Source organism: Leuresthes tenuis, unplaced genomic scaffold (genome assembly GCF_036924035.1).
Source record: "Leuresthes tenuis unplaced genomic scaffold, fLeuTen1.0.hap1 SCAF_12, whole genome shotgun sequence".
Taxonomy (NCBI): domain Eukaryota; kingdom Metazoa; phylum Chordata; class Actinopteri; order Atheriniformes; family Atherinopsidae; genus Leuresthes; species Leuresthes tenuis.
In genome coordinates, this window is record NW_027325366.1 from 3673545 (window position 1) to 3694416 (window position 20872).

The window sequence follows — 20872 nt, forward strand, 5'->3', positions numbered from 1 at the left end:
CGTACACTGAGCACTGGTTCCCCTCAGGGCTGTGTGCTGAGCCCCCTCCTGTACTGTCTCTACACCTACGACTGCAGTCCGGCCCACAAAAACCAAGGAGCTCGTCCTCGACTTCAAGAAGCACAGCAGACCCCCTCTACATCAACGGCGAGTGTGTGGAGGGGGTCTACACCTTCTTCAGTTAGGTTTCTTGGCGTCCTCATCTCTGCTGACATGTCCTGGACAGGCTCAGCAGCAGCTACACTTCCTGAGAGTCCTCAGGAAACACAATCTGCACTCATACCTGCTGCTGACCTTCCACCGCCCATCCATCGAGAGCCTGCTGACGTACTGCATCACAGTATGGTACAGCTGCACCAAGGCAGACAGGGAGAGGCTTCAGAGAGCAGTGAAGACAGCGTAGAGGATCACTGGCTGCCCTCTCCTCTCCCTGATGGAAATTTATACCCCCCGCTGCCTCAGCACAGCAAAAACCATCACAAAGGACGCTTGATTGCAGTTGTTGCTGTTCAGGGTGGCTAACCTGAACCTTAGGCTCAGGGGGCTATCACTTTCTCACACAGGGCCATGTAGGTTTGGATTTATTTTTCTTCTTAACAATTAAAACCTTCATTTAAAAACTGCATTTTCTGTTTATGTGCGTTGTCTTTTACTAATAATTCAATTTGTTTGATCTGAAACATTAAAGTGTGACAAACATGCAAAAAAATAAGAATCAGTATATAAAACCAATACAATTCTGTTTACAACAATACAACTCTGTCTATATTCTATTCTGTTTATATTATTACACCAGTGCACTATTTACCACAATCAGTGCAATTCTTATCTTCTCTCTAACAAACTAGCACAGAAATGGCTAGAAAGAAACAGCTGATACAGATTTGCACTTTGAGGAAAGAAGGATACACTGAAAGAGAAACTGAAAAACACCGAATGGTGTCCAATAAAGGAGTTCACTTCTCCCTGAAGAGGCTAGAAGAAACTGGAAGTGATGATGGTAGGAAAGTGTCTGGAAGAAAGAGGGCTACCACAAAAGAAGAGGATACACATCACTGTCACCAGTAAGAGAGATCTGCACGACAAATAAGGGAGGAAATCAACATGAGAAGGTCAAAACGAGGCTTGTTGGTACGGAAGCATTTAAAATGGTACAATACTGCGCTTGGATGAGACCCGAACTTTTTTTTTTTTTATTATTATTAAAACGTTGCCATGTGACATCACCGTCACATGACAGCGAGCCAGCCGGAGCAAGCAGGCGAGCAAGTGAGCGAGCAGCGTCAGAGAGAGATAAAGGAGAGAAAGAGAGACAGGAGCAGGGAGAGAATGGCAGCTGCTGCTATCTCCACCACGACGCAACTCGTAGATAAACCAGGTGCACGAAGTGCTACATGGAATTAGTTCGGCTTTGAAACAAATGAGCGCGGCGAAGCCATTAACACTGAAGCACCACTGTGCAAACGGTGTCAGGAAACACGTCTGGCCAAGGGTGGAAAGTACGCTTCCAACTTAGCAAAACACTTGAAGGACAAGCACCCAGACCTGCATAAGGAGTTCAGAGAACGACAGGTAATAACTTATTAACCCATGAAAAAAGCAGCGTTCAGTGCTAAAGGCAAGCAACGCCAGCCCCCGTCACTCCCCACAACAGAAAAAAATGAAAGCTGCATTGCAATTAGCTACCACTTTCTCTGGTTTAAATATTTCTATTATTTTACGTGATATTCTAAAATTGTGTTTCTGTGCATTACAAAAAGCCTGTCTTTGTGGTAGTTTATTTTATTTACCGATGCATAGCTAAAGTTCTAAGATTTTCTATTAAAGTCAATAATGACATTTTTTGTGTTCCCTTCTTATTTGGAAAAATATCGAGAAGACATCAGAATACATGTTGGTACCGGTATCGATACCAAAATGTTGGTATAATGACAACACTAGTCAAAAAATATCTCTGACAACTGTGAAAAGATGTTTGAGAAAGGCTGGTCTGAGGGGTCGGATATGTGCAAAAGAAACTGGAGACGAGTGAGCAGAAGCACAAACCTTTGACCCATGATGGCAGGAAACAAGTTCTCTGGACCAACAAAAGCAAGTTTGAACTATTCGGTTCCAATCGCAAAGTCCGCAGACAAACTGATGAATGTCCTAAAGCACCGAGCAGAACGCGCACAGTAAAGCATGGGGGTGGTAGTGCCATGATAGGGGGATGTTTTGCAGGTGATGTGATTTGTTTGAAGTATCACGAAGAAGGAACAGAACCACTCCACACTGAGGTTAGTAGGAACAATGTTTTCTGACTCTTTCTATAATAATCATGTTTATGTTGTTGCAGACTATATCAATGAAACACACTAATTAATTTAACCTGCTTCTTTTCCCCCCACTACCAACCCCAGGGTCTCTGCAGGTTTCAACAAGTCAAATTTAAGACTTTTTAACACCATAATGAATACAATTTAAGACCCATTTTACAACCATACTGGCAAAAAAGTACAAAAGGCCTGAAGGAAACTTGATTTGAAAATGATTTTTTTTTTTTACAGCTCTTTCACAGTGGAATACAAAATGCTTAACCCAACTAAAAACACCAGAAGTATTTCTACTGTGAACTAATATTTGTTTTACTGTTTACTTTGGAGATGAACCCCCCCCCCATTTTTGAATTGCAACACTTATATGTAAACGAAGTGAAGAAGAAGAAGTGGATTGTGAAGGTCCACATTAATGGATACATGAAAATACAGTAACCACGGTAACATTAGGGGACGTGGTGCACAGTAACGGGATTTTACATCGTGTACGAACATCGTCACGTTAGGGTTTCTCATCAATCTCAGCGTGTGTCAGTGCACGTGACGTTAGGCTGCTCTCGTTTCCTGAGCAGAACCCAGAGGAAAATACACCGTTAACGGGACGTCGCTGATCTGCAGCAGCAGCTGGTCGCTATGACAGAGAATATATGTGGTCAGGTCTGAGCTTACGTGTGTGTGTGTGGAGGACGAGAGACCTGCCTGGGGGAGAACACATGCCTGGGGGAGAACACATGCCTGGGGGAGAACACACGCCTGGGGGAGAACACACGCCTGGGGGAGAACACATGCCTGGGGGAGAACACATGCCGGGGGAGAACACATGCCGGGGGGAGAACACATGCCGGGGGGAGAACACATGCCTGGGGGAGAACACATGCCTGGGGAGAACACATGCCGGGGGGAGAACACATGCCGGGGGGAGAACACACGCCTGGGGGAGAACACACGCCTGGGGGAGAACACACGCCGGGGGAGAACACACGCCTGGGGGAGAACACACGCCGGGGGAGAACACACGCCTGGGGGAGAACACATGCCTGGGGGAGAACACATGCCTGGGGGAGAACACATGCCTGGGGAGAACACATGCCTGGGGGAGAACACATGCCTGGGGGGAGAACACATGCCGGGGGGAGAACACATGCCTGGGGGAGAACACATGCCTGGGGGGAGAACACATGCCTGGGGAGAACACATGCCTGGGGGAGAACACATGCCTGGGGGAGAACACATGCCTGGGGGAGAACACATGCCTGGGGAGAACACATGCCTGGGGGAGAACACATGCCTGGGGGGAGAACACATGCCGGGGGGAGAACACATGCCTGGGGGAGAACACATGCCGGGGGGAGAACACATGCCTGGGGGGAGAACACATGCCTGGGGGGAGAACACATGCCGGGGGGAGAACACATGCCTGGGGAAGAACACACGCCTGGGGAGAACACACGCCTGGGGGAGAACACATGCCTGGGGGAGAACACACGCCTGGGGGAGAACACATGCCTGGGGGAGAACACATGCCGGGGGGAGAACACATGCCTGGGGAGAACACATGCCTGGGGAGAACACATGCCTGGGGGGAGAACACATGCCGGGGGGAGAACACATGCCTGGGGAGAACACATGCCTGGGGAGAACACATGCCTGGGGAGAACACATGCCGGGGGGAGAACACATGCCTGGGGAGAACACATGCCTGGGGGAGAACACATGCCGGGAGAGAACACACGCCTGGGGGAGAACACATGCCTGGGGGAGAACACATGCCTGGGGGAGAACACATGCCTGGGGGAGAACACATGCCTGGGGGGAGAACACATGCCTGGGGGGAGAACACATGCCTGGGGAGAACACATGCCTGGGGGAGAACACATGCCGGGGGAGAACACATGCCGGGGGAGAACACATGCCTGGGGGAGAACACATGCCTGGGGGAGAACACATGCCTGGGGGAGAACACATGCCGGGGGAGAACACATGCCGGGGGGAGAACACATGCCTGGGGAGAACACATGCCTGGGGAGAACACATGCCTGGGGGAGAACACATGCCTGGGGAGAACACACGCCTGGGGGAGAACACACGCCTGGGGGAGAACACACGCCTGGGGGGAGAACACATGCCGGGGGGAGAACACATGCCGGGGGGAGAACACATGCCTGGGGGAGAACACATGCCGGGAGAGAACACACGCCTGGGGGAGAACACACGCCTGGGGGAGAACACATGCCTGGGGGGAGAACACATGCCGGGGGGAGAACACATGCCTGGGGGAGAACACATGCCTGGGGGAGAACACATGCCTGGGGAGAACACACGCCTGGGGGAGAACACACGCCTGGGGGAGAACACACGCCTGGGGGAGAACACATGCCTGGGGGAGAACACATGCCGGGGGAGAACACATGCCGGGGGAGAACACATGCCTGGGGGAGAACACATGCCTGGGGAGAACACACGCCTGGGGGAGAACACACGCCTGGGGAGAACACATGCCGGGGGGAGAACACACGCCTGGGGGAGAACACATGCCGGGGGAGAACACATGCCTGGGGGAGAACACATGCCGGGGGAGAACACATGCCGGGGGAGAACACATGCCGGGGGGAGAACACATGCCTGGGGGAGAACACATGCCGGGAGAGAACACACGCCTGGGGGAGAACACACGCCTGGGGAGAACACATGCCTGGGGGAGAACACATGCCGGGGGAGAACACATGCCTGGGGGAGAACACATGCCGGGGGAGAACACATGCCGGGGGAGAACACATGCCGGGGGGAGAACACATGCCTGGAGGAGAACACATGCCTGGGGAGAACACATGCCTGGGGGGAGAACACATGCCTGGGGGGAGAACACATGCCTGGGGAGAACACATGCCTGGGGGAGAACACATGCCGGGGGAGAACACATGCCGGGGGAGAACACATGCCTGGGGGAGAACACATGCCTGGGGGAGAACACATGCCTGGGGGAGAACACATGCCGGGGGAGAACACATGCCGGGGGGAGAACACATGCCTGGGGAGAACACATGCCTGGGGAGAACACATGCCTGGGGGAGAACACATGCCTGGGGAGAACACACGCCTGGGGGAGAACACACGCCTGGGGGAGAACACACGCCTGGGGGGAGAACACATGCCGGGGGGAGAACACATGCCGGGGGGAGAACACATGCCTGGGGGAGAACACATGCCGGGAGAGAACACACGCCTGGGGGAGAACACACGCCTGGGGGAGAACACATGCCTGGGGGGAGAACACATGCCGGGGGGAGAACACATGCCTGGGGGAGAACACATGCCTGGGGGAGAACACATGCCTGGGGAGAACACACGCCTGGGGGAGAACACACGCCTGGGGGAGAACACACGCCTGGGGGAGAACACATGCCTGGGGGAGAACACATGCCGGGGGAGAACACATGCCGGGGGAGAACACATGCCTGGGGGAGAACACATGCCTGGGGAGAACACACGCCTGGGGGAGAACACACGCCTGGGGAGAACACATGCCGGGGGGAGAACACACGCCTGGGGGAGAACACATGCCGGGGGAGAACACATGCCTGGGGGAGAACACATGCCGGGGGAGAACACATGCCGGGGGAGAACACATGCCGGGGGGAGAACACATGCCTGGGGGAGAACACATGCCGGGAGAGAACACACGCCTGGGGGAGAACACACGCCTGGGGAGAACACATGCCTGGGGGAGAACACATGCCGGGGGAGAACACATGCCTGGGGGAGAACACATGCCGGGGGAGAACACATGCCGGGGGAGAACACATGCCGGGGGGAGAACACATGCCTGGAGGAGAACACATGCCTGGGGAGAACACATGCCTGGGGAGAACACATGCCTGGGGAGAACACATGCCTGGGGAAGAACACATGCCTGGGGGGAGAACACATGCCTGGGGGAGAACACATGCCGGGGGAGAACACATGCCGGGGGAGAACACATGCCGGGGGGAGAACACATGCCTGGAGGAGAACACATGCCTGGGGAGAACACATGCCTGGGGAGAACACATGCCTGGGGGGAGAACACATGCCTGGGGAGAACACACGCCTGGGGGGAGAACACATGCCGGGGGGAGAACACATGCCGGGGGGCACGCACAACACGCCGGGGGGCACGCACAACACGCCGGGGGGCACGCACAACACGCCGGGGGGCACGCACAACACGCCGGGGGCCTCAGGTACTTTAGTTCCGTTTTGTTGTTACGTTATAGCTCCTCAAACATAGAAATAATTAAAAGCAAGACTGAAGCTTGTGAATTTTAACGTTAATACATTTTTAAGACCTTTCAAATTCGCATTTAAGACATTTTATGAAATTTTAGACATTTTAAGGCCTTAAATTAAAATAATTGGATTTTAGACGTTTTAAGACTTTAAAACCCTGCAATACCCACTTTGCATATCTTAAAATGGAATAAGAAGAATTGTAATACAGAAAAATTATCTTCTTAGTATAAGTAATAAACTGAGTTTCTTGTTTCCATCTCCTTACTTGGAATTTTTATATTTGTAGTGTCTTGATTTGCGCACACACACGACAGGAATGTGTGTTGCAATATTGTTGGCAAATATATTTGGTGCCTTTTAGACTTTTTCATATTATTCTCAAAAATAATACTAATAAATGAGAAAATTCTGACCCTTCAGTGATGAGCAGCATACGTCAACAAATACTGGTCTTTAAGGTCAAGAACACTGACCCAACAGAGAGGATAAGCTTCCCATTATAAATTACATTTGAAGGAGAAATACAATTAAGACTGAGACCTTCCAAGGCCTCCTGCTTTTAGGGACAGGAACTATGCTATAAAAAGGTATTTTCCAACGTACTTCTTTTCCCTGAATCTTAAAGCGCCTGCAAGCATCGACTTAATGAAAGAACGAGCTCCCAGTATCCCAAGGTCAGAGCCAATAACATTTACAGAATGTATCACATGGCTCAACTCTGAACCCTCTCAGTTGCATTACTGCCGTTTTAATTTGACAAACAATCCACCAGCTTCTTAAACTGAACTTCTGTTCATCTGAAATGGTGAATGAGTCAGAATGTATCCAAAGATGTTCCCCAGCAACAGGGGTAACCTAAGCTAATTTTTCAGTTCACACCGACTCTGATCACCTGATCTGTGCCAGACATTCTTCCATTAGTTGTTTTCTAATGCTTTTATTAATCTATCAAATAAATCTATGCGTGTCGAGAATAAAAAAGGAAATTTAACGCTCACTTTACAACGGCTCTGCTCTCCTCAGCTCAGCAGTACCCAATAAGCATGTACACATGACACGAAGCAAAACAGGACTTTTTAAATGCACGTAAGCATGTAAGGTTGACCACAGTCAAGCTTCTCAAAACACACCCAGAAAAATGGCAGCAGTTGGAAGAACTATTGCAGGATCAAACGGGCCCAGGTGCTCTTAAATAACATAAATGTATATCAATACAGCCAAATTCCCCAAAAACCTGCTCTCCTTCACATAGTTCTTGGCTGTTTGCTCCAATAAAATCCTGATTTTAGAATGTCACATGACAACAATCACTATTAAAGTAAGTTAAAAGTCAACATCTGTGCAGTGACTTTTGGTAACACTTAAATGGACGGTGATCTCCCACAGAGAAAGTTAGATGAATGCCTTGAACGTTTTCTCTCACAGTGCACAGCTTAGCCGTGTCAGACACACTCTGTTCTGCTTCCATGATTGTTAGTTGTTACGAGGACGGCGGTCGAGTTAAATGACACAGTAGAGTTGTAAGCATAGCTCGACTAAACTGTGCATGTAACCGTATCAAAAGTCCTGGTTACATGTGACAGACGTGTTTCTTCAGCGCCACACACAACAAGATAAAACCTGCGAAAAGGAAGGAGAGAAGAAAACAACAGCACCAAGAAGCTAACATAGAGAGCGAGGGGGCCACCGTGTCAGGAGACGGAGAATCCAGCAGCGGGCGATACTTCTTCGTTTTATGGAGGAAAGAAGGAGAGCAGAGCGCCGCAGACAAAGTTTAACTTAAACATGCGTCGATATTGACAAACGTTTGGTGATGTCATCTTTACTCAGAACACAACAGCATATTGTTCAACTTAGCACACCAATCACACAGCCCTCAGTGAACCTGAGGTGGACGGAAGCAGCTGAAAATATCCTCTAACATGTTGAACATTGTTATAAAGGTCACATTGTACAACAGAAGCACTGCAGATGTTATAGGTGTTTATTTCAAGACCCTGTCCCTGTACAGTCACAGTTTGTCCGATCAAAAGCTGCAACACTGCACAAAAGTCCCTCCATAGCTGTGCACACCTGTCTGTTAATGTGACTGCAGCAGTTCACAGCTATGCTGACTTCAAAGTGACATGTATGTGTTACCAGGACTGAAGTAATAAGATTACTGTTTCAAATGTTATGTCAAAGCTCCGGGTGTGTACTTTGCACGTGACACTGACACCGTCAGTTAGCACCAGATTAATGGAAAGCAGAGCATTTGTGAAAGGAGCTTTCGAACCTCAGCATAAAACCACGACCACTGATCTAAAGGCATTCAGGAAACTGCTGGAGCATTAAAAGTTTCTTCTGGGACATAAATAAAAGGCCTGAAAAGCTTTAAGTTATAAACGGCAACTTTAAACTCCATCTAGAGCAAAAGCAATGACTTTATGTTTAAGTTATAATAAACCCTGGAAAAAAAGCAGCAACAAGAAAGCATGAGTGGACAAGAGAGGAGGAGGAGTCCAAGCAGCCAACTTTCCTCCAGAGCAGAGACTGAATGGTCACACGGGGCAACGCTTCTACGCACACCTCGATGAGCTGACAGGAGGGTACATGTTAAGAATGTGACAGGTCTAACGTCACAACTTATGGGACAGAAGATTCAAAGATGCGCGACGTCACTTCTGAGTAGGCATTTTTTCACCTCCCATACCGATATCAGAGGTTTAGTATCAGCCGATACCGATGCGATACCGATACAGAAAAACAGCGCAGAATTATGGTAACAAATGGTACGTTTCATTGTGTGGAGAAGACTGGGATCATTCTTTTGTGAAAATCAACATCAGACTTGACTTAAACATTTCTTTCCTATTTTTTTTTTAAACAAACATAAAAGTACTGAATTACTTATTAATTTAATAATTGTGTACCAGTAAAACAATTTTAACCATAAAAATATAACCAGTATAACTGGTTCAGTCGATTAGGGATTCAAATCCAATGTAAAACAAAATATTAAATAATAAAAGAGCTGAAATTGAGAAAAAAACAATAGCTTCACCAGCTTGGTTGGAGGACTTTCAAATCAAATAGCAATCAGCCTTTTATATAGATTAGTGCAAATGGGATTTAAACATCCATTACAAAAGCATCCGAACAAAACAATAGCTTCTCTAGCTTGCTAAAAATTAAACAAAAAAACTTTTTAAAAAATAAAAATGAAAAAAAACACTAGAGGGGCCAGAAGGCCCTTGGATGAACATCAATGCTGGACAGGACAAGGGGAAAAAATAAAATGAAATAAAATAAATTGGCCGATATGAATCGGATTGTCACTGATACCCAATCTCCATTTTTCTTCGATATCGATACCGATATCCGATCCAAATATCGGATCGGTGCATCCATACTTGTGAGATATGCTTACATTTAAAATAGTAATATTAAAAATGCACTCCTGCTGAGGCCAGTCAGGAATTCTGTGCTGGATAGTTGTACGGTAAAGATCTGCTTTCATTTACAGTTCATTAAGCAAAAGGATGTTTTTAATCTTCTCTGTAACAGTGAGGAGTTATCCTGTGCACATCTTCCATGGATTTAATGTTAAACAGATGATCTTAAAGAGAATTCAAATACTAAACTGCCCTCAGTGGAGAGCTGCAGTTTGTAGAAAAACAAAATTGTTGAATCTGTGAGCCACAGAAACAAAGATCACACGAGGGAAAAGAACAAGATATCAAATTATACTCTGAGTATTTATTCACATAAACAATACTGCATGATACTTCTCCAACAGAAGCTTGGCGTTTTCCCTATTTATTAAGAAGACAACATAAAAGGCGAGAGCTGAAAAGATGAGATGTATGAATTAAAGGGGAGAGACTGTTTGGCGATGACTCCAACAGGTCATGTGATGCTGTCATGTGACTGTTCTCCAGAGAGGATCATGGACTTACAGGTTATCAGCAGGACTGCCACACACGCGCACGCACACACACTTCAGAGGCTTAACAGGACTGCTCTACTGACACAGGCACACAATGGTCATTAGTCCAATGCTTTCACATTCCAGATGATATAACCTCCCCAAAAAAAGTTTGTCCCATGGCTACTTGACGGTAATTTGCCACAAAGTAGAATTCAGTTGGCATTAACTGTCTTTTTAACAGAGAAGCAAAGAAAAAGAAATCATCCATGCCTGGTTTGGCACACAAGTCATATAATTCTCTACATTTATGTCCCTCATATGCACGTGAGCTATCGATCTGTGAAAGTCTAGCAACAGTCCTTACCGGCAGATCAACGCTGACATCCGTCCCGTCCAGTAAGGATACTCGGCAGGTGATGATGGACTTTGCATCCCCGGCAGCGGGGATGTGGGTTGTGGCGCGCTGAGCCTCTCGTAAACGGGCTTTCTCAGCATGTTTCCGGATGGAGCGCCGCCCCAACGTCCTGCGAAGGAAACTCAGCATCATGGGTGAGCTGGAGGGCAACAGTACCGCACCTGGAAATGAATGATGAAACATACAGAAGAATGTAGAAACAGTTATGTGCTTCCATGCCACAGAAAATTCTACTTCTGCATTAATATGACCGGAAACATCTAATTTTGTCCTGGAAGATGAGTTTGGATCCAGAGAACGTAGTTTACCAAACGAACAAATGTAAAAATATTACACGCAGTTGCATGGTTTGTGATCCTGTGACGCATTCCACTAAATAGAGGTTTTGAATGTTTTCAGATTGATTGCAACAGCTGTGAGGCCAGTAAATCAGTCCTGCCCTGGATTTGTAATTCATGCAGATGTATTTGCTGTCAATGTGGACTGGAGGGATTCCCACGGTGGGTTACCTATGGTTGGTTACCTATGGTGGGATACCTATAGCTTAAATTTCGCCATCTATGCTCACAGATTGGTAAACCGTGAGTGGAGATTTCCAAACAGCTTCTTTCTTCAGAGAATAACAGGGTGTGTCGGTGTGGACAGGACTTCAGCGCTGCTCCACAAGTTATAGGGAAACAAAAGTGCAGAATGGTTCCCAATACCAAGCAGCACCTAGAATAAAACGCCAACTGCAAAGAAATGTTAAAAAAAAGGTTAGGGTCCAACCACTCGACATCATGAAAGGGGTCACTAAGGTCAGGTGCTTCTGGTCAGTGGGATAACAATCAGTGGTGGATGAAAGGCCAAAGTAACAGATTACTCCAACGCAAGGAGTGAGTTAGGAGTATGTGAGGCCAAAGAAGACTTACAAACAGATGAAAAGCCCTCTTACATTAGTGTTCATCTGGTAAACTCCTTCACTGAGGATCAGGCAAACAGCAACAAGCCACGAGACACGAATTGTTTAAGCAAAGAATGGTTCGTGAAGAATATAACTCATGTTTTAGGATGAAACATCTGGGACTCCAGACTGAGATCCAACAGAAGGACATCAGAGTTAAAACTCATGACTGAGCTTAAATTCCTCCAAGCTGAAGGCAAACTATGCGTTCATATCTGGTGTTGCGTTAGCCTGGCGACGACAGCTGTACACTGACAGTGAAAAACTTCGGTGGCTAACTGTGTTAGCATTCAGAGGCCACCAACAGTCTGATAACAGCTACATCTGATATTACTGTTAGTTACCTTCGCTCAGCAAAGGAACAATCAGTCGAACTGACGTAAATGAATGGTGAGCTTAAATAACCAACTGCCGTTATTTTATCATTTATTTATTGATGCCAACTTAACCTCCACCGAATAAAACTGTTTCAAAAGACACATGGATGCCTCTCGGTCCGGAAAACACAATACAGGACACTTGAATAGAGATACGGTCCCGAACAAATAAATCTGAAGACGTTAGCTAACAACCCTCGCTTCAAGCATGGGTATACTCGTTAATTATCTCAGCTTTCAGGTAAGCGACAAAAAGCTGGACTGTACTTTTACGGGGACGAAAACCCCTCACATTTATGAAACACACCCCTAAATAGGTTTTATATCTGTGGGACAAATCTTACGATGAGATGACAAGTAGAACCATTTAACCCTTTAGCTTCCCCGGTAATATCAGGGCCTGAAGTACAAGCTGGAGGCAGAAGCAACAGGTGTGCACTTGTTACATCGTACAGGCCAACCGCCACATAAGAACTCACGAAAAAAGGTAAGGCTCCGACCGTGCGAGCAGGTCCCGTCCAACAAAACGAACACAACGCTTTAGCTCCGATAGCTTGATTCGATACACACTTGCTCCGCAACCACTTGAAGGACCGAGGACGTCTGGATGATGGGATACTTACAAGAAAAACCTCCTCAGGAATTCACGGTGAAAGCACGTCCGCTTGCATTTTAGACGACTAAACGGAGATCTGGTACATTTCCATAGTCCGTGGCCTGTTTTTTTTATTGTATTGTTCCTCTCTTTTATTCCACCGCACAAGCTCCGCAGGATAATTTTCTCTCCCAGGTCCCAACAAAAAGTAGGAGTCAAGCTCTCCTCAGGATGTGACGTCACGACAAAGCCCTAACAAAAACTCAATTAGCATTTTTAAAGCGACAAACTCCTCTTTTTCGTCGCTTTCCCTCATCTCATGTTAGAACTTTTGGAAAGAAAGGCAACTCTTGGCTTGTTTTTTCATATTGTACATTTATAGAAACTGTTCATCTGCATTTGTTATGCGACTAAAGCAAAGGACAGCAAAGCTGCTTTTCAAGTAGAATTTCAAATGTTTGAAAAGACAAATAAAAGACACTTAACGACATCTCACGGTTTTTAAACGTTACAGTGTGAGATTACGCCTTAATTCTCTTATTCGGAGTCATACAGCGTTTTCCGGCCCTGTTTGTCAGCAGCGCCCCCCTCTGGTTGCTTGAAGGTATAATAGTTTATATGGAGACAGAGGACCTTTGCTTGCCAGTTAAACAGCCAGTGAGCATTTAGGGCGGCTGCGGCTGTCGTGTTTTAATCGGGGACACAGCCCTGGGACTCATCCCTGCATGTCTCCTTATTCATTTTTTCTGACATATGTTTGTGTGTGTATGTCATAAAAAGTGTATGTCATACAAAACATTTAGATGACTTGAGTCTTTGCACCAGAGATTAAGTTGAAACATGACTGACAGTGAAACACCATGTAAGAGGACTTCTCAGTAGACTTTAACAAAGTAATGGTTGGTATTTGTTCCCTCTGTAAAATATTCCTCCTATAAACTGTGCCTGCGCTCTGGTACATACTCCTAATACAACTCTTAATCTCATGAATTATTTACAAATGATCATTTCAAAAGGTACCGTAAATCCTGATTTGGATTCAGAGATATGGTTGTTTATTTTTTAGCACTTTGGTTTTATTCTGTGTTTAAACCAAAAAATCAAAAATAAGTCTTTTTAAGTTGTAATCTAGGTCTTAAGCAGCCGCACCCCCTTTCTATTCTGCTAACTAATGTTGCCCAACCTCACTTTTACAGTGTGGAAAAGCAAGGTGATCTGAAGCCACGTCTCCATGCTTTGACAGACAAGCTTTAATGGATCATAATCAAACTTATAGACATGTCCAAAGCACTGTAAAACCATGAAACCAGAAAGAAACGAGCAACTGAGGACAAAGGGTATAATACGGTCAATACTTAGTCATCATGTTGTGGTTCATTATGTATACAGTTGCTGTTATAGATTCAAAACTGAAGAAAACTTGAATTACACACCATTAGAGTCATCCAAAAGAGAAATAAAAGTAAAAATGAAAACAAAATCTGTCTGCTCACAAATGATTTTCCCTTTTATTTTAAAGATTTTTTTCATATACAACATTGTATTTACATTGTCTAGTATTATTTACACAAAATTAACAAGTGGCACTGTGTAGTTAGGAGTCCTTTCCATGTTCCGTACAGGTGTCTTGGTTTCAAACAAAATAAAAATGATAAATTAAAAAAAGAACTCATTTGAACTACTCACTTTTTTTCTTCTTAATCCAGTAGCACTACCTGCCACTCAGCCCTCTACAAAGTGCTGTCCCTTTCCTACCCAATTAGTACTGATATTATCTTTACAAAAATACAGCTAACCTCAACCTTCTCCACGTCTGAGCCCCTCCAAACTACTTTTCATCAGTACCCTAAACACAAAAGACAGTACCAATTCTGTGTCAGCAACAGAACGTCGACAGCTCGTTCCTGGACTGCAGAGCTGCTGGCAACAAATCATCACGCTTCTTTGAGCTCAAGCTTGATGCCACTTTAGATGTTCTGCTTTGATTGGTTTTAATTTGGAGACATTTTGATACCAAGAACAGAGGCTGATTTTTTTTTTTGTTCTTTCACTTATATGCTCAAACACATTTGCATGGTACCTGTAACTTGTATGAATCAGCAAAAAAGAAACAGTTACTGACTGACTGACTAGCCTCGCTGTGTCCTGTGGAAAACAAGCTGTGCCTCTGTACTCATGATATTCTGCTCAGATGTGACATGTGCCCAATGCCATGCAGAGAGAGTGGGATCCATGTACGATGATCCAACAAAGAGGCATCTCTTTGGGGGGGGCGATGAGAAAAATGGAATCTGGATGTTGTGTGGGCTATTCAGAGAAGAAGTTGAGCTGACTTTGTGAGTGATGCAATACGGGAGAGATTAGGTGGAAAAAAAGGGTGAAGAGGAGATCACGCTTATCTTGATCCCACCTCGACATGTGGCAGGAAAAAGATTCAACAGTCTAAAAAGGAAGATATGAGTACAGTGAATGATCCAGCACGACTCTTTAGTTCTGCTTGCATTAAAAAAAATACATTTTAAAAATAGGGTTTGTGGCTTCATGGCACAACCTTTCATTCCAGTTCACAGACAAGCAGGCTTTAAATCAGACAGCTAACAGAGTTCACGGCAGAAATGGTAGAGGAGAAGAGGTACACATTAAGACGAATAAGAAACAAGCACTCTGTTCCATACACACACACACACGCAGCAGTAGCTTTTTATCCAGCAGAATCCATCGTGGGAGCCGGTGACAGCAGGTACTGAAGCAGCTGGTGAGGAAAAATATGAAGAGGCTTCACTCCATGGACCACACGTTCATACCACTATTTAAAGAAAAAACTCAAGCAAGTTGAGCAGCTTTTGTGAGATAAATCAGCCCCATTTTATCTTCTATCACTCATAACACAGCTGGACTTAAAAGCAACATGTGCCTTAAAATAGTGAAACTTCACTGGGAAAGATGGAGGAAAATTGATTGAATGTTTTGTTTGGCAGACACATTTATCAGTAAGGGCTGGTTTTAGCCCCCGCTGCACAGACACTTGGTTCAGGCAGCATTTCATTCAGAAATATCCTCTGGAGAACAAATCACTAGTCAGAGCAGGCAAGTGAGGCTGCTCGTTAGAAAGGTCTTGAAGCGCTGTGTGTAAATAAATGTGGAGGGAGCTGTCAAAGTTCATCCACTCCAAGGTTGAGATCAGTTCACCAAAAGTATCGAGGAAAAAAAATGGGCAGGAAAACAAATACTGATTGCTTCAAACTTCTAGCAGCTTTCAACCACTTTTGAACTGATTAATTACACTGACGGTCAGACAGCATGAAATATTAAGGTTGTGTGAAGTGGATCAGCCGAAAGTCATGGTGAGCAGAGGCAGGATGACTTCTCACACAAAACTGGGCTTTGCTGTCTGTGTCTGGCTCAAGGACACCTCAGCTTGCTGCAGTAACACTGTACGTATCTGTCGGTGACGGTCTGTATTTGAAGTAAGAAATGATCCGATCTCAGCCTCGTTAAATTGTTGGTGAGACCACATGTTTACTGGAGCCTCTCATGAGGCTTTACTCGGTCTTGCTTTTTGTATTTTTCCCCCCATTCATGCGTGAACACTTGTGCCAAATAACTGATCAATGCTGGGACTATTTGCAAAAGTTAAAAAGAGGTCCCCAGTAAACAATGGCCCAGAGAACTGTAAACTAATGATGTCGATCACCACACCAAACGATGGCCACTTGTGTGTCTGTCAGCTCAAAAACACAGCACAAAGCAGGAGACAGTATCTGACTTGCCACAGCATTGAACAAAAGGTGAGAAACAAAGTGCTTTCAGCTGTCCACCTGTCAGTCTGTGCTGTCAGCGACGCAGACAAGAAAGCTAAGAAGAAAGATCAAACCAAATACAATAAATTAATCAACTGTTTTTCTCACAAAAAGCTAAAAGAAATAAAGTAGTTAGAGGGGGAGGAGTCACGCTACTTCACTACCTAAGATTTAATCCGGAAAGCATGAAGCTCTAGACTCATACGAACAAAACATACAGCTTTTTTTTTGTTCAGTGGACAGGGTTCGACACAAACTAAAAACACAATAAATACTCTTTCTGAAGAACAAAAGATTAGGTATATCTCTTCATCAGCTAAAAGGACACTAAAAAAAGGCAGGTCTGTCTGGCAGACTCGCTCAGAAGGGGAAAGGGGGACCTTTAGGGTAAAAAAAGAAAAAAAGAAAGAGGGGGGGCGGCTTTCATCCACAGGGGGAGCCCCTCCCCTTCGTTCTTATGGCACTACAGCAATTCCCCATCAACATTTTCTGCCCTCGTACTTTTCCATTTGTTGTATCATTTTTTCTTTACTCTGATGACATTTTACCCCCCCAACGGTACCTTTTCAGCTGGATTTTTTTTCTTTTGTATTTTATTTCAATCTTGTCCACAACTGTCACGTTTGGTTGTCCTTTTTCCATATTTGTCAGCATAAAGTGCAACAGTGCTTTGTTCTCTCCCGCACCCCCCCGACCTCCACCTGGTAACCCCTGACGACACCCTCAGGTCAGACGACATGGGTTAGCAGGGTCGGGTTCGGCGCCAGGGTTCGCGCTGGTCTCGCTTATCACGCTGGTGGCGCTCGCAACACTCGGCTCCTCCACTTCCTCCTCCTCCTCTTCAGTCACTTCTCCAACATCCAGCACCTCCACTTCCTCATCATCATCATCATCCTCCTCTTCATCCAGTCCGCCCTGCAGCAGCTCCCCTTCCTCTGCCGCTGCCGTCTCCTCTCCCTCTTCTCCCGCTTTCTGCTGCTCTTTCTCCTCCTCCTCCTCGTCTCTCTCATCACTCGGCTTTTCTCTCTGCTGGTATACGGCCATTTTGAGCGGTTTGACCAGACCTTCTGCGTAGACTTTCACGATGGCCTCGCACACAAAGCGATACTGGCTCTGATAAAGGAAAGACACAACAATGGATATTATAGCTGTTAGCTTGGCTCGGCTGAACATCTGCCCATACAAACGAACAAATCGACTTACAGGTGTTTGAATCATCATGGCCCTCTGATCTCTCATGGTTCTAACAATATCCAGTGGATAAACTGGCTGACCGCACTCCATTAGACACAAGGCCGTTTCCATTGTGATCAGAACCCCTGTCCGACCGATGCCCGCACTAGATGGAAAGATATGTTGTTCAGTCAATTTAAGTGTATCATAACCCATAGAACAAGAGAAATGAAGATTGAAAAGGCAACAGTGTTGATCCCCGGCTTGTCATATACCTGCAGTGCACCACCATCGGCTGGTCCTGTCCGGCCCGTTTGCTCCGTACCAGAGCTACAAAGTCCAGAAAATCTGTGGAGTCGTCCGGAACGCCGTGGTCTGGCCAGGCCAGGTACTGAATCTGAGTGAGCTCTCTCTGCTGTTCACTCTGAACAAGAATAAACAAACGACTTAATACATCTGTCTGACACTTTCTATCCACTCTAATCTCAGTCAAGACCAAATTTACAAGTAATTCTCAGATATCACGGATAGTAAAATCCATGCAGGTGATTAAAGTCTATGCGGGAGACCTCCAAGCATGCGTTATTGAACTCCTCCAACACAGAAGCCTTTCTGTGCATCTGTGAACTTTAAAAATGTTATGAAACATGCTGTATGAATAAACATCTCTGGTTTTATTCTTTCCACTCCACAGAAACACATCACAGTTGTTTTACTTTGTAAAACATGATATTTCACAGTTAACTCTAAATACCCATTCTGCTGCTCAGGGCATAGGCGAACCAGGCAGTCGCCTGGGGCGCCATCTGCTGGAGGGGCGCAAGAATTGAATTCTCAAAGTGAAAATTTTTTTCTTCTTCTTTTTTTTAGAATTATACTCTGAGATACGAATAATACATTTCAACCTATTCTTCAAATTTTTCTTTTAAATAAATAATAAAAAGAACAGAAAAGCTCAATATGAAAAATCCGGCTGACATGCGCCCTGAACCTGAGGCTAGTGGAAGGTGAGGTGGGGGAGGGGCAGCGCATCCCCGCTTCTTCAATTAATAAACAAGGACGTTGTCGTGTTATTATTTTTTTTCATCTTTTATAAAGAAAAGGGCACCCAGGTGCTGCTTTTAGAAAGCAAAGGAAGGAGGAGGAAAAACTGGCCCAAAGCAGAGGTATGTAACATTAATTAACTTTGAAAGCATTAGGTGTTGATTTCTTCATTCTGGCTAACAGCTACTGCAAAGCTAAGCAAGCTGTGATAAATAGCAGCACTATACTGTCGTTACTACTGCTAAAGTTACTACTCACAGACAGATTCCCTAGCTATTATACTCCACTATACTCCACTATACTCTACTATATATATGTCTTGCAAACGGCTGCCAAGCTGACATTGTCTGAACTTGTGCAGTAAATAGAGGGTAAAAGCTTCAGAATAAAGCCTAAACACCAGGAATGTCTGAGAGGAACCCTATAAACTCTGTTTATTGTAAGCTTGGCTGTTGGCTGCAATGTAACCTATTATCCAAATAAATCAGTGTTTACTATTTGGATTTTTCCAGGTGCAATGAAAAAAAATATTTGAAAGCACAACAGGCACCTGAGGAGCCTAACAAGAGGCCTCACAGTCTTCAGCTGAGCCTTTCCATGAAGAAGAATGGAAGCTTATTCTATTTTGGAATATGACTCAAGTACAATTACTTTTCATGATCTGTTTTTATTAGTAAATATAATATGAATATCAGCTTGGAGCCATGTTCATTGTTTTTAAAAGTTTTGCTACAAAGTAATATATCAAAACAGGAATGCCGAAATTTCCTGGGGGGGGGGCAAAGACTAGTCTCGCCTGGAGCGTCATATTACCCAGAGCCGGCCCTGCTCCTGCTACAGAAAACCGCAGGTACAAACCAATGCTTCTTCTGCAACTCAGACCCTTGTGTTTCTCCTTAAACCTGCTCTGCTGCATCACCATGGTAACACATCCTTCTCCATGGCAACAATAACAGGCAGAGGAGAATGCTAACTGCCTCTTATTATATCCATATATTTCAAAGGTCACGCTACAACACAGGGAAGTGATCAGGAAAATAACCAGCAGGAACAGACGGCGAGACGGAAATGTCACCGATCCCTGATCGCCCTGAAAATCTCTGGCATGAGAAGTTACATGTTACGTATCGTCCTGCAAAAACTCACCTTTGCATTTCACAAAATGAAAGTTCAGCATCACATGTTGAAGAAAGCATTAAAGCCTTAAACAGGAAAATTAAATCAACTTCCATTCTGCATTCCTGCTTTTTTACAAACATCCCACTCTCTGTTTGGGTTCCCTCTCTGTTCGCTTCAGCAAAGTGACTGACTGGGTGGTTATGTTGTCATGGCAACCAGATCCCAATATGTGGCTGGCTTGCAGCAGCGGGAGCCAGAAAAAGAACAGCCCACACTGGTCACTATGGCAACACACCTCCTCGGGGTCCTCAGTAGCTCTTCCTTCCTCAACACTGGTCCCTCTTTCTGATTGGACACAGAGTCTCTCTGTGCGGCGTCTTCACCCTCCTGTCCAGCCTGCTCTACCTCCACTCTGTCCTCTCAGCTGTGTGTGTGTGTGTGTGTGTGTGTGTGTGTGTGTGTGAGTGACTGAGTGGTTACCTGCGTGTGCATGAGAGTCATCTCCCGGACCAGGAAGGCAGAGTTGCCCTCTTCGTTGTGACATGTAACTGTGAAGTCCCCGTAGGTGGCGCTGCTATCTGGGTTGGGCCAATACTGGTGACACTTCACCTTTAAACACAAAGCAGGGATTCAGCCTATAACTGAACATCTAACATATCCAAACTGTTACTCTAAGCTCAAAGCTCAAAGGTCAGGGTCTGGTACTCTTCAGTTAGCCATCTGTTCCTCGATGTCACATTTAAAACAAGCATTTATCACATATACAACAGACACAGTGCAAGTGAAGCTGCTTCCAAACTCCAGTGCAGAAATAATGATTATCAACTTTGCTGTCACAAGACACAAGATATTTTTGTCTGCAGCCTGGCAGGGTTTCTGGAGTCGTCTTTGTTACGTAATGTTGCTTTCAAG

The 20872-nt window shown here is 45.6% G+C and overlaps 2 protein-coding genes across 4 annotated transcripts in view; both read right to left on the reverse strand.

Moving 5' to 3' along the window:
• epb41l5 (erythrocyte membrane protein band 4.1 like 5) overlaps positions 1-13049 on the reverse strand; it is a 49991-nt gene extending 36942 nt beyond the window's left edge. For both annotated transcript variants that reach the window (XM_072397831.1, XM_072397830.1), the window contains exons 1-2: positions 12853-13049; positions 10859-11070 (exon numbers count right to left, since the gene is read on the reverse strand). In XM_072397831.1, coding sequence (XP_072253932.1) covers positions 10859-11041 — 183 coding nt within the window. In that variant the 5' untranslated portion in view covers positions 11042-11070; positions 12853-13049. The remainder of the gene's footprint in view (positions 1-10858; positions 11071-12852) is intronic.
• A 1255-nt stretch (positions 13050-14304) lies between these two features.
• The window catches only part of ptpn4a (protein tyrosine phosphatase non-receptor type 4a), a 67369-nt gene continuing 60801 nt past the window's right edge, over positions 14305-20872 (reverse strand). For both annotated transcript variants that reach the window (XM_072397835.1, XM_072397834.1), the window contains 4 exons: positions 20441-20569; positions 18073-18221; positions 17828-17963; positions 14305-17737 (listed from right to left, as the gene is read on the reverse strand). In XM_072397835.1, coding sequence (XP_072253936.1) covers positions 17348-17737; positions 17828-17963; positions 18073-18221; positions 20441-20569 — 804 coding nt within the window. In that variant the 3' untranslated portion in view covers positions 14305-17347. The remainder of the gene's footprint in view (positions 17738-17827; positions 17964-18072; positions 18222-20440; positions 20570-20872) is intronic.